General features: G+C 38.3%; 4 protein-coding genes and 1 non-coding gene across 5 annotated transcripts; 3 read left to right on the top strand and 2 right to left on the bottom strand.

The window, feature by feature from the left end:
- Positions 1-21: 21 nt before the first annotated feature.
- On the top strand, positions 22-1176 carry SUR1 (mannosylinositol phosphorylceramide synthase catalytic subunit SUR1; the record flags this gene model as incomplete). The annotated part of the gene is made up of 1 exon (XM_056226193.1): positions 22-1176. The coding sequence occupies one exon, from the start codon at positions 22-24 to the stop codon at positions 1174-1176; it is 1155 nt and encodes a 384-aa protein (XP_056079936.1).
- A 1539-nt stretch (positions 1177-2715) lies between these two features.
- PDR12 (ATP-binding cassette multidrug transporter PDR12) lies at positions 2716-7251 on the top strand (the record flags this gene model as incomplete). Its single annotated transcript, XM_056226192.1, has 1 exon — positions 2716-7251. One exon carries the CDS (start codon positions 2716-2718, stop codon positions 7249-7251), a length of 4536 nt encoding a protein of 1511 aa, XP_056079935.1.
- A 2148-nt stretch (positions 7252-9399) lies between these two features.
- Positions 9400-9471, top strand: Smki_16.trna5C. The gene has a single exon. It is a non-coding gene; the product is annotated as a tRNA-Cys (tRNA).
- Positions 9472-9600: 129 nt separating this feature from the next.
- MFM1 (Mfm1p) lies at positions 9601-10842 on the bottom strand (the record flags this gene model as incomplete). The annotated part of the gene is made up of 1 exon (XM_056226191.1): positions 9601-10842. The coding sequence occupies one exon, from the start codon at positions 10840-10842 to the stop codon at positions 9601-9603; it is 1242 nt and encodes a 413-aa protein (XP_056079934.1).
- A 392-nt stretch (positions 10843-11234) lies between these two features.
- On the bottom strand, positions 11235-12737 carry ALD6 (aldehyde dehydrogenase (NADP(+)) ALD6; the record flags this gene model as incomplete). Its single annotated transcript, XM_056226190.1, has 1 exon — positions 11235-12737. The coding sequence occupies one exon, from the start codon at positions 12735-12737 to the stop codon at positions 11235-11237; it is 1503 nt and encodes a 500-aa protein (XP_056079933.1).
- Between the last annotated feature and the right edge of the window lie 802 nt (positions 12738-13539).

Here is a 13539-nt window from a genome sequence, read left to right as displayed (position 1 = left end):
TTTTCTACTGTTCTACTCACGATGAGAAGAGAGCTAAAATACCTTATCTGCTTCAACATACTTCTGTTATTGTCCATAATACACTACACGTTTGATTTGCTGACGTTATGTATCGATGACACTTTTAAAGATGCCATACTTGAGGAAGACTTAAATCCACCACCTGGTGCATCTCCAATGCCTCAACTAATACCAAAGATTATACATCAAACTTACAAAACTGAAGATATTCCAGAACACTGGAAAGAAGGTAGACAGAAATGTCTCGATTTGCACCCAGACTACAAGTACATTCTATGGACAGATGAGATGGCTCATGAGTTCATCAAGGAAAAATACCCTTGGTTCTTAGATACTTTTGAAAATTACAAATACCCTATCGAGCGTGCCGATGCCATTCGTTACTTTATCCTATCACATTATGGTGGTGTATACATCGATTTGGATGACGGTTGTGAAAGGAAACTAGACCCTCTGTTAGCTTTCCCGGCCTTCCTAAGAAAAACTTCGCCTCTGGGTGTGTCAAACGACGTGATGGGTTCTGTACCTAGACATCCCTTCTTCTTGAAGGCTTTGAAGTCTTTGAAGCACTACGACAAGTACTGGTTCATCCCCTACATGACCATTATGGGTTCCACTGGTCCTTTGTTTTTAAGTGTCATATGGAAGCAATACAAGAGATGGGGTATACCTAAGAACGGAACGGTAAGAATTCTACAACCTGCTTACTACAAGATGCATGATTATTCATTTTTCTCTATCTCTAAAGGTTCTTCGTGGCACTTGGATGATGCAAAATTAATGAAAGCGTTAGAAAACCACATCTTGTCATGTGTTGTTACTGGATTCATCTTTGGATTTTTCATTCTTTATGGTGAGTTTACGTTCTATTGTTGGTTATGCTCCAAAAATTTCGGTAATCTAACCAAAAATTGGAAACTCAATTCTCTAAAAGCTAAGATCGTTACCATCCTAAATTCGTTAGGCCTAAAGATTAAGTTAAACAAAAGCAATAATGATACTGTTAACGCCACTTTGTTAGCAAGGCAGCAGAAACGACTAAGAAAGGACTCCAATACAAACATAGTGTTACTAAAATCTTCAAGGAAAGATGAAGTTTACGATCTAGAGAAAAACGATTCTTTTAAGTACTCGCTAGGAAATAACAGCTCGTGAGACATTGTTACGAAACCAACATATTCGTACCAAACTTCATATTCAAACCGATGTAAAATGTTGATGAAAGAATGGCACATGAAAAAAAAAAAAACATGAGAATGGCCATTAAGCGGGGGAAAACTGGCTACTAACTAACAAGCCTTATATTTTTCGAATATGGGGGGTCATGAATGTTCTCGCTTCTTACGACATCTTGCTCAGTCTGAGTATGTGTGTAGCATTTTTTTCTCTTTTTCTTCCTTTTCACATGGTTCCTATTTCACATTACAATTTACGACCTCAGCATCAACATTAGTCATTTTTCAAACCGGACTTACCCTTTTAACTGTGATATTACTCTCTAGATTACGATATTTTAATTTTGCATTTCATATTTAACTTCTATATATAAATATAATCTAAAAAAATAGAAACATTTTCCCACAATAAAAATCAGAATAACAACCGTTAATACTCTCCTCTCGTCATTATCATGACGCTCTCTTGCGCCTTATCCTCACAAACGCTGCGACAAAATGAGAACGTTTCCTTTTCCACATTGCACGGACTAATTCAGAAATGTAATCACTTCTCTAATAGCCGCTAGAAGAATGCCATTTGCTTTTCCGGGTTTCTGCTTTGGGCTTATGTAATGGTTTATTTTGTTCGGTTCAGAGTTTGGTTGTCTGACTGCAGTTTATCTCATCAAGACCTTTCTGCCGAGGGCGTACCTTACATTTATTCCGACAATGGACATCTTTAGACCAAACATGAGTACTGTTTACCAGCCGGGGAGGCAGTGACGATTCTGTTGACCAGGTTTACTAGTAAAGTAGACGGTTCTTAAAATACAGGCACTTATCGATAGGATGATTTTGGAGGTGCGCGCTTTTTTCGCCGCTCCCGGTACGTAACTTTATCCACCTACCAGCCGGTCCCCTACTTTTTTTACCGCATTCACATTGTAGGGTTACCCCCAAGCGTTTTCTCAGAAGAGCTTGGCAATGGCATATCCTTCTTTTTATGGCTAGTCAGACTTGAACACCCTGCATCAGTTAAGAGCCGATTGGCCGGAATTTCTCGATTTCTTTCCGTAAGGCCTTTAAGATCTGGTTCTTTTTCGATCTTTCGGCTATGGCTCATCCAAAGCATACACTACAGCCGGTTTTTTTTCACTATTTTTTAGCCACGTCCACTACTTGAATATTGTATCGAATTCCTCGACGGTTCTTATGATTATTCCTTACCTTTAGACGATTTTGTTTTAAATGAAATGTAAATCATATAAATATATCAACAAATGCAACCTTCTTCAGAACCATGTTACAAGGCATCTTCCTCTCTTGCAATATATTATGTGTTAGAGAATAGCAAACTAAGAACGATAATAGTATAACAATAGGATAACCTGAAGATAAACGGGGACTCTAGACAATTTTGTTCTCTAAATTAATATATATTTTTTTGCTTCCCTCCTAATCTGTTTTCCCGAACACTAATTTCTACTCTAAAAAAAGCTTAAAGACTTATTGTTATTGTTCTTATTAAAAAGAAAAAATGTCTTCCACTGACGAACATATCGAGAAAGATATTTCGTCGAGATCAAATCATGACGATGATTATGCCAATTCGGTGCAGTCATACGCTGCCTCGGAAGGTCAAGCTGATAATGAGGATTTGGCAGCTACTTCACAACTATCTCGTCACCTTTCCAATATTCTTTCTAATGAAGAGGGTATTGAAAGATTAGAATCTATGGCAAGAGTCATTTCACGTAAAACAAAGAAGGAAATGGACTCGTTTGAAATCAATGATCTAGATTTTGATCTGCGTTCACTATTACATTATTTGAGATCACGTCAATTGGAACAAGGAATTGAACCTGGTGACTCTGGTATTGCCTTTAAAAACTTAACAGCTGTGGGTGTTGACGCCTCTGCTGCATATGGACCTAGTGTTGAGGAGATGCTTAGAGGCCTTGCTAGTATACCATCTCATCTCATAAGTAAATTCACCAAGAAATCTGATGTACCATTGAGGAATATCATTCAAAACTGTACCGGTGTCGTTGAATCTGGTGAAATGTTATTCGTTGTCGGTAGACCAGGTGCAGGTTGCTCCACTTTGCTAAAATGTCTATCCGGTGAAACTTCAGAACTAGTTGACGTACAAGGTGAATTCTCATATGACGGTTTGGATCAAAGCGAAATGATGTCGAAATATAAAGGTTACGTTATTTATTGTCCCGAATTAGATTTCCATTTTCCAAAAATCACTGTTAAGGAGACAATTGACTTTGCCTTAAAATGTAAGACTCCCCGTGTTAGAATCGACAAGATGACAAGAAAGCAATACGTTGATAATGTTAGAGATATGTGGTGCACCGTTTTTGGTTTAAGACACACATATGCCACTAAAGTCGGTAACGATTTTGTGAGAGGTGTTTCTGGTGGTGAGCGTAAACGTGTTTCCTTGGTTGAAGCTCAGGCAATGAATGCCTCTATCTACTCTTGGGATAACGCCACAAGAGGTTTGGATGCCTCTACTGCTTTAGAATTTGCTCAAGCCATTAGAACGGCTACAAATATGGTAAACAACTCTGCTATTGTTGCCATTTACCAAGCCGGTGAAAACATCTACGAGTTATTTGATAAAACCACTGTTCTATATAACGGTAGACAAATATACTTCGGCCCTGCCAATAAGGCTGTTGGATATTTCCAAAGAATGGGTTGGGTTAAGCCCAATAGAATGACCTCTGCAGAATTTTTGACATCCGTCACAGTTGACTTTGAAAATAGAACATTGGATATCGAACCTGGGTATGAGGACAAAGTTCCGAAAACTAGTGCAGAGTTTGAGGAATATTGGCTGAACTCTGAAGATTACCAGGAAGTTTTAAAATGTTATGATGATTATCAAGCTAGACATCCTGTCGATGAAACAAGAGATAGGTTGGACGTGGCTAAAAAACAAAGACTGCAACAAGGCCAAAGAGAAAATTCTCAGTATGTCGTTAATTATTGGACGCAAGTTTATTATTGTATGATTCGTGGGTTTCAAAGAGTTAAAGGTGATTCCACGTATACTAAGGTTTATTTAAGTTCTTTTTTGATCAAGGCCTTAATTATCGGTTCCATGTTCCACAAAATTGACGACAAGAGCCAATCTACCACGGCAGGTGCCTATTCCCGTGGTGGTATGTTATTCTACGTCCTATTGTTCGCTTCCGTTACTTCTTTGGCAGAAATTGGTAATTCTTTCTCTAGTAGACCAATCATAGTTAAACACAAATCATATTCCATGTATCATTTGTCGGCCGAATCCTTGCAAGAGATTATCACTGAGTTTCCCACCAAGTTTGTTGCTATTATTGTGCTATGTTTAATTACTTACTGGATTCCATTCATGAAGTATGAGGCTGGTGCTTTCTTTCAATACATTTTATATTTACTGACTGTGCAACAATGTACTTCTTTCATCTTTAAGTTTGTTGCTACTATGAGTAAATCCGGTGTGGATGCTCATGCTGTCGGTGGTCTATGGGTCTTGATGCTTTGTGTTTATGCTGGTTTTGTCTTACCTATTGGAGAAATGCACCACTGGATCAGATGGCTTCACTTCATTAATCCTTTAACTTATGCTTTTGAAAGTTTGATGTCAACCGAATTTCATCATAGAGAGATGCTGTGTAGTGCTTTGGTCCCATCTGGTCCTGGTTATGAAGGTATTTCTATTGCTAATCAAGTGTGCGATGCTGCAGGTGCAGTTAAGGGTAACTTGTATGTTAGTGGTGACTCCTATATTTTACACCAATATCATTTTGCATATAAGCACGCCTGGAGAAATTGGGGTGTGAACATTGTGTGGACCTTTGGTTATATTGTGTTCAATGTTATTCTATCAGAATTTTTGAAACCACTTGAAGGAGGCGGCGATTTGTTGCTATATAAGAGAGGTCATATGCCAGAGTTGGGTACTGAAAATGCAGATGCAAGAACAGCCTCTAGAGAAGAAATGATGGAGGCTTTGAACGGTCCAGATGTCGATTTAGAAAAGGTCATTGCAGAAAAGGATGTTTTCACCTGGAATCATTTGGACTACACCATTCCATACGACGGTGCTACAAGAAAACTATTATCAGATGTGTTTGGTTACGTCAAGCCTGGTAAGATGACTGCCTTGATGGGTGAATCTGGTGCCGGTAAAACTACTTTGCTAAATGTTCTGGCCCAAAGAATCAACATGGGTGTTATTACTGGTGATATGTTGGTCAATGCCAAGCCTTTACCTGCTTCTTTCAACAGATCTTGTGGCTACGTCGCACAGGCCGATAATCATATGGCTGAATTATCCGTTAGGGAATCTTTGAGATTTGCGGCTGAGTTAAGACAGCAAAGTTCTGTTCCTTTGGAGGAAAAATATGAATATGTTGAAAAAATTATCACATTGCTAGGTATGCAAAACTATGCTGAAGCTTTAGTAGGTAAAACTGGTAGAGGTTTAAACGTTGAACAGAGAAAAAAGTTATCTATCGGTGTTGAATTGGTTGCTAAACCATCATTATTATTGTTCTTGGATGAACCTACTTCTGGTCTGGATTCTCAATCTGCTTGGTCCATTGTTCAATTTATGAGAGCGCTGGCAGATTCTGGCCAATCAATTTTGTGTACTATTCATCAACCTTCAGCTACCTTGTTTGAACAATTTGATAGATTGTTATTGTTGAAGAAGGGTGGTAAAATGGTTTATTTTGGCGATATTGGTCCAAACTCTGAAACTCTGTTGAAATATTTTGAACGTCAATCTGGTATTAAATGTGGTATCTCTGAAAATCCTGCTGAGTACATCTTGAATTGTATCGGAGCTGGTGCCACTGCTAGCGTGAATTCTGATTGGCATGACTTATGGCTTGCTTCTCCAGAATGTGCCGCTGCGAGAGCTGAAGTTGAGGAATTACATCGTATTTTACCTGGCAGAGCTGTTAATGACGATCCTGAATTGGCCACAAGATTTGCTGCCAGTTACATGACCCAGATAAAGTGTGTTTTACGTAGAACAGCACTTCAATTTTGGAGATCACCAGTTTACATCAGAGCTAAGTTCTTTGAATGTGTTGCCTGTGCTTTATTTGTTGGTTTATCATATGTCGGTGTAAATCACTCTGTTGGTGGCGCCATTGAAGCCTTTTCGTCTATTTTCATGCTGCTATTGATTGCCCTGGCCATGATCAACCAACTTCACGTCTTTGCTTATGATAGTAGAGAATTGTACGAGGTCAGGGAAGCTGCTTCTAACACTTTCCATTGGAGTGTCTTGTTATTATGTCACGCCGCTGTCGAAAATTTTTGGTCTACCATCTGTCAATTTATGTGTTTCATTTGTTACTATTGGCCAGCTCAATTCAGTGGACGTGCATCTCATGCAGGTTTCTTCTTCTTTTTCTATGTTTTGATTTTCCCGTTATATTTTGTCACATATGGTTTGTGGATTTTGTACATGTCTCCCGATGTCCCATCTGCTTCTATGATTAATTCCAACTTATTCGCAGCTATGTTACTGTTCTGTGGTATCTTACAACCAAGAGAGAAAATGCCTGCCTTCTGGAGAAGACTGATGTATAATGTATCACCATTCACCTACGTGGTTCAAGCATTGGTGACGCCATTAGTTCATAACAAGAAGGTTGTTTGTAACCCTCATGAATACAACATCATGGACCCACCAAGCGGACAAACATGTGGTGAGTTTTTATCTACTTATATGGATAACAATACTGGATATTTGGTAAACCCAACTGCAACCCAAAACTGTGAATATTGTCCATACACAGTTCAGGACCAAGTTGTGAAAAAGTATAATGTCAAATGGGACCATAGATGGAGAAACTTCGGTTTTATGTGGGCTTACATTTGCTTCAATATTGCCGCCATGCTAATTTGTTACTACATTGTAAGAGTCAAGGTTTGGTCTCTGAAGTCCGTTCTTAACTTTAAGAAGTGGTTCAATGGACCAAGAAAGGAAAGGCATGAGAAAGATACCAATATCTTCCAAGCAGTTCCAGGTGACGAAAGTAAAATCACAAAGAAATAAACAAGCAATTAATAATGCTTTCATTTCGTGGTTCGACACCCTATTTTTATTCCCTTTATTTTGATTCACAGTTTTTGGCGTCCTTTAACATCATTTTTATTTATCTTCACATTTATTAATATTTTTCATTTACTACTTTTATTAGAGAAGTTTTACACTAATGTTTTATGTATAGAGTCAGTATAATTTTTTAATATATTAATCATTAATACCATTTGAAAGAAATTTTTTTCATTTAGAATTATACCGGCAAAAGCGGAGTTTCAATGGTTCTATTGTATGCTTATTATAATTTGTGCCGTTCTAAAAGGAAAACTTTATTCCTTACGTATATGAATATGAGTAATGCTCGTTGAATAAATGAATATTAAATCCGTCCGTAGTTTTCCGACATTTTTGGCGCAATAGAAAAGAAAGAAACAAAAGCGAATCAACATCAAAACGGACAAAGATCAAGATATGAAGACGATATCAAAAACAACCCAATTATCCTTTATAGCGTCATTGCTACATTGAATCAAGATGCAGGATATGACTTCTGTTGTATGAAACCTACCATTCTGATTCAGTTAATTCTGGGGAATAATAAATTCAATCAGTTCTCACTTCTTTGCTTTATGAAGTCAATTCATTTGGCGAAGCAAAGACAGGAGTTTGTAAGTAGGAAATCCTTTATTTACAAGTCTAAAGGCATGAGAACACAGTATTTATCTTGAAAAATAACAAATGTATATGCATATATAAATATAGCCCATGAAGGTATATTATGCCTCCCTGTGTCGAAGAATCCAGTTAGCTACTTTCTACCTTGATTATAGGACTATTAAAATCAATTACCTTTGGATTCTTCTTCTTCAGGTACCAGCGCTTGGGCCTCTTCTAACAAATCAGCCAATTCACCAGAGCGTGCCATACTTGTAATAACATCACAGCCACCTATGAATTCTTTATTTACATACAACTGTGGAATAGTAGGCCATTCTGAAAATTCTTTTATACCTTCACGTAGCTCTGGATCCTCTAGGACATTATAAGCAGCAAATTTGGCGGGGTCAACACCTTGGTTTCCTAATAATCCAATCGTTGCCCTTGAAAACCCACATTTAGGAAACTCAGGGGTACCTTTCATAAATAGGACCACTGGAGCCGATTCGATAGCGTCTTCAATAGCTTTTCTAATCTCTGTGCTCAGAAACATTCGAGTTTGGTAGCGAAGAAGAGTCGTGGCCCGAAGTATTGGCGAAAACGACCTTATGGGGTTGAACTTTGGAAGGAACATTGTCTAAACTTTTCTTGATTTTTTGTAAAATAAAAGTGTAAACGAATATTCTTGTGGTCCTTGATAAATATCTGAAGATGGATTTATCTCTTCCTCATTTACGGACTAGGGCCCGTTTGTCATCAGTTCTTTATAGTCGACTTCTTGGAAATTGATTTAGTCTGCCGGGTAGCGGGTTTTGTAACATAGTCAAATCGACTAAATGATAGAGGGTGATTTGTCCTCTTGGCATTTTATTAGCCATCTTCTTCAAGTTCATTAAATGTTATTGTTGAATGAAAATCAACTATCTTCTATCAACTAGTAGACATACTACTAGTTTATTATATATACGGTGTTAGAAGACATAGGTTATGAGAAGCTGAAACGCAAGGATTGATAATGTAATAGGATCAGTGAATATCAATATATAAAACGATGATAATAATGTTTATAGGATTGTATTGAATTGCAGATTCTCTTTTTTGGATTCCTAAATCCCCGAGGAGAACTTTTAGTATATCTACATACCTAATGCTATGGACTTATTAAAAAAAGGAATCCCAACAATTACATCAGAATCCACACTTGTCTCAAGATACGACACAATTGTCACATAGCGAACTTGCTATCCAAGTATTAGGGGAACTTCTGATCTAAATTTATTTGTTGTTCTATCTCTATGTATTCCTTCTGTGTTGTAGTTTCCTAGAATACTACTATTTATATATGTTGGTTATTATTACTGCTTTGAGTAGAGTGTCTAAGTTCGTTTCAGGTGTTATTAGAGATTACCCTTTTAAGTAATATCTAATGTTCCATTTACAACATAGTGGTCACTGCTAATATGTCCTATATCATTTCAGCCGAGACAACAATATATAAGAAAAGCTCGTATGGCGCAGTGGTAGCGCAGCAGATTGCAAATCTGTTGGTCCTTAGTTCGATCCTGAGTGCGAGCTTTCTTTTTTATTTATTTTTAATCGTGAATTTTAAAACCTGTCTGTCCTCTGCAGCTTTTTTTTGTATATTTAGAGAAATGAAGGTTACTCTTACATATACTGCATACTAAGATTAGCTTTCCAAAGTAACTATTTTTTTAGTGATTCATGTATGGATTCAGTTTTTATCTTGCTTAACAATGTCATACGTTGTAATTTATGCAGGTGTCTAATCCCTTTAGCGTAAAGCCAAGCAGTGCACATTAGTCCCAAAATTGAGACTGTTAGATAGCCGTAATTACTTTCCTCTATAAAGCTTTCAAGATTCATACCATAAATGGAACCCAATAATAGAGCACCTCCCAGCGAAAGCATTCCTATAGCATATCGTATTCCCAACAACATTAATTCATTTCTGTTAGAATCTAGGATGATATTTATGATTTCTTCTGTGGTTTTAACATCAGATATGGCGCTTTCACTCTTTTGAACTATTTCGTCGACATAATTATGATATGTTTCCAGTAGCATTTCAATTTCAGTATGATCATCCTGGATTCTAATTTTGCCTCCTTTCTTGTCTGTTAAGTACATGTCACAAAGTACATCGTCTTGCTCTAATAAATCATCTAGCATATCTCTAACTAAAACAGCTTTTTTATTGAAGCTACTCAATTTTTTATTCTGACCTAATAGAAACCTCAATTTATCTCTCGTTATGCTGAACTCCAGATCTTGCAGTACCCCTTTACATATAGTAAGTAGCACCTTCATTTCGCTGGTAAGGTTGGATAAAGCGGAAATGAAAATGGTTTCCAACGCCCTGAATTCATAGGGAAGCGGATCACTATTTAGCTCATTTGTTTCCTGATTCCTAAGTCTCAGTTTCATGTCGTTTATAAAATCCTTGTGAGCTTCAGAGTTCAAAGTTATTCCGCTACCAGTGGAATCAAAGATAATAACCATATCAGGCTTGATTAAGGCTTTCACAGTAAGCAAACTGATGAGTATGGAGTTTTCTCGTACAAGCAAACTAGGAACCAAGTCATTTTTTCTCGATTTTTCAATTTTACGAAGATCTCTAGGCAGTAAACCATGTTTCGAAACCAGATCCTCGCGTTTTATCTCTACTAATGGAGATTTAGCTCGGCCAGTGGAGTCCAGCAAAGTACATCGTATTGTTCCTGATCCATATCCGTAAAGCATGTTATTTCTTTGGATCAGGTTTTTTTGTAGCAGCATCGCTGCCGTATTGTCGGGGCCCACTTTCGGTATTTGTCGAGAGAAATCATAAGAGGAGAATGATGAGCCGAAAAGTCTAACAGTTCGAAGAATGGTATTGCGATACAATCTATGATGGCAAACTGACAGTACACGAGAGAATGATCTCATAAGTGGCTTTGTTTCAATCGAAATTGATCGTGGTTTTGATGTTATATGGGCACGGTAGGTTTTCCATATCTTGAATCAAGCAAAATGTTAGTAGTTCTGATTTTTGATACCTTTTTATATTATTAAAATCGGCCCACGGTATTTTTTAATTCGGTCTTATATACATAAACAAAAAAGATGTAAAGCTAAATGTAAAAAGCATTACTACGGCGTATAGAGAGAAGCCCTAATACCTTTCCTCATAGTTTGTGTTAAGGAACTAAAATAAAGAAAGTTAACTTCTATTAAAATTTAAAACCGAATTTTAATCTATATATTTATTTATGACGAAAAGAACAAGTATTTTATATGAAAGATTGTGTATATGACAAAGAAAAATGCAAATTGGTACATTACAACTTAATTCTGACAGCTTTGACTTCAGTGTATGCATGGTAGACTTCTTCACCCATTTCTCTACCGTAACCAGATTGCTTAACACCACCGAATGGAACCCTGGAGTCGAAATCATTGTATGTGTTGATCCAGACGGTACCAGCCTTTAACATCTTTGCCACCTTCAAACCTGTGCTCAAAGACTCAGTTTCAATACCAGAACCTAAACCGAATTCGGAGCTATTAGCCATTTCAACACCTTCTTCCAAAGTCTTAAACTTTGCAACGGTAACGACAGGGCCAAAAATCTCCTCCTTAACAATTCTCATGTCTTCCTTAACGTCGTAGAACACAGTTGGTCTAATGAAATAACCTTTGTCACCAACTTTTTCACCACCTGTTAAGACCTTAGCACCTTCTTTCTTACCTATGTCAATGTAGTTCATGATTGTGTCGAACTGTTGACGATTGGTGATGGCACCTTGAAAGTTAGCCTTGTCAAATGGATTTCCTACTTTGATTTCAGTTTCCAAGTATGCCTTAAAAGCAGCCAATAACTCGTCGTAAATACCTTCTTGAACGTATATTCTTGAACCAGAGGAACAAATTTGACCGGCATTCTTGAAGATACCGTTAACCAAATTTGGTAAAGTCTTCCTGATGTTAGCATCATCAAATACCAAATGAGCAGATTTACCACCCAATTCCAAAGTGATTTTCTTCAAGTTGGATTCAGAAGAGTCGACAGCGACACTCTTACCGACTTCAGTGGAACCAGTAAAGGCCAATTTTCTGATTCTTGGGTCGTTAGTCAAAGCAGCACCAACAGTTCTACCGGGACCTGGAACGATGTTGACGACACCAGCTGGGATACCAACCTTCTTACACAAAGAGGCAAAGTATAGAGCATTCAAAGGTGTGACGGCAGCTGGTTTCAAGATACAAACGTTACCCATAGCCAAAGCTGGGGCAATTTTCCAAGTCAACATCATAATTGGGAAGTTCCATGGAATAATTTGACCACAAACACCAATTGGCTCTAAAGTGGTGAAGTTCATGTAACCGTCACCAGTGTTAATGGTTCTACCATTAACCTTATCGGCGTATGCAGCAGCATCTCTTAAACAGTTGATTGCAATGGTAACATCACCACGAGCCAAGGCCAAAGTTTTACCATTGTCCAGAGCCTCGATGGAAGAGACCAAATCAATTTGGTTTTCTAGTTCGTCAGCCAACTTACTCAGTAGACGACCTCTTTCTCTTGGGTCTTGAGTGGCCCATTCAGTGTCATGAAAAGCACGGTCAGCACACTCGATAGCATATTCTACATCTTCAGTGGTGGCAGAAGAGACTTCACAGACGATACTTTCAGTAGAAGGGTCTTCGACGGGATAGGTTTTGCCGTCCTGGGCCTTCATGAACTTGTTGTTGATGAACAGACCAGTTGGTTGTTCGTATGTCAAACCGTTTGGAAGTGTAATTTTGACTGATTCAGCGGTGTCAAAGTGTAGCTTAGTCATTTTATTTGTTTTGTATGTGTGTTTCGTTGTGATGTATATAAGGGATATTCCTTGATGTTCTACTCTTTTAGTTTTGATAACAAATAAAATAAGAGAACACTGAATACCTTGACTACAATACTACCAGAGTTACTACATGACTTATATATGTTTTCGAGACTTTTGTGTGATGGGTTCTTCGACCGTTAAATCGCTGTTCGAGCTGACTAACAAGGTTGGTTGTCTTGAACTGCCCCTCATCCATAAGATTTGTTATGAGTTTTCCCACATGGTCGGTGATATACCGATCAAGTTACACATACTGCTTCCCGAGAGGAGGTGCCACCGTTACGTACGTTCTTAATACTCAAAGACTAAAAAAGCGATATAGAAGCCGGATGCATATCTTTTCGCACGTCCGCGGCGCGCCAACCCTCTTTCTTTCCTTTTTCTTCAGTTGCTATTTCTTTTGTTGGCTGCTTTTTTCCCGTGGAGATGAAGCGAGCGCCGTTTCGGCTTGGATAGCCACATGCAACAATGACGTTTCAGTACTGGCCACGCCCCTCATTGATACTGAAAAATAGTCCCTGCCAGCCGGGTACCATCAAAAATGGGCGGGGAACCGGCCAGTGCCCCTCTTTTCTCGGGCCCGGGCAAGAGGAGAGCTCACCAGCCACGGCCGATGCGATGTCTGTCAGTACAATGGTCACTAGATCTTTACATAATCTGCCTTTGTAGTGCCCTTGCGTGAGGGGCAGTGTCGTATGCGACGGTAAATATATGCTGACCTGATACGTGGAATGTTTTTCCGTTAGTGTCCGCG

This window comes from Saccharomyces mikatae (genome assembly GCF_947241705.1).
Source record: "Saccharomyces mikatae IFO 1815 strain IFO1815 genome assembly, chromosome: 16".
In the NCBI taxonomy this organism is placed as follows: domain Eukaryota; kingdom Fungi; phylum Ascomycota; class Saccharomycetes; order Saccharomycetales; family Saccharomycetaceae; genus Saccharomyces; species Saccharomyces mikatae.
The sequence above is the reverse complement of the archived record's forward strand: the minus strand, read 5'-3'. Positions and strand labels throughout refer to the sequence as shown.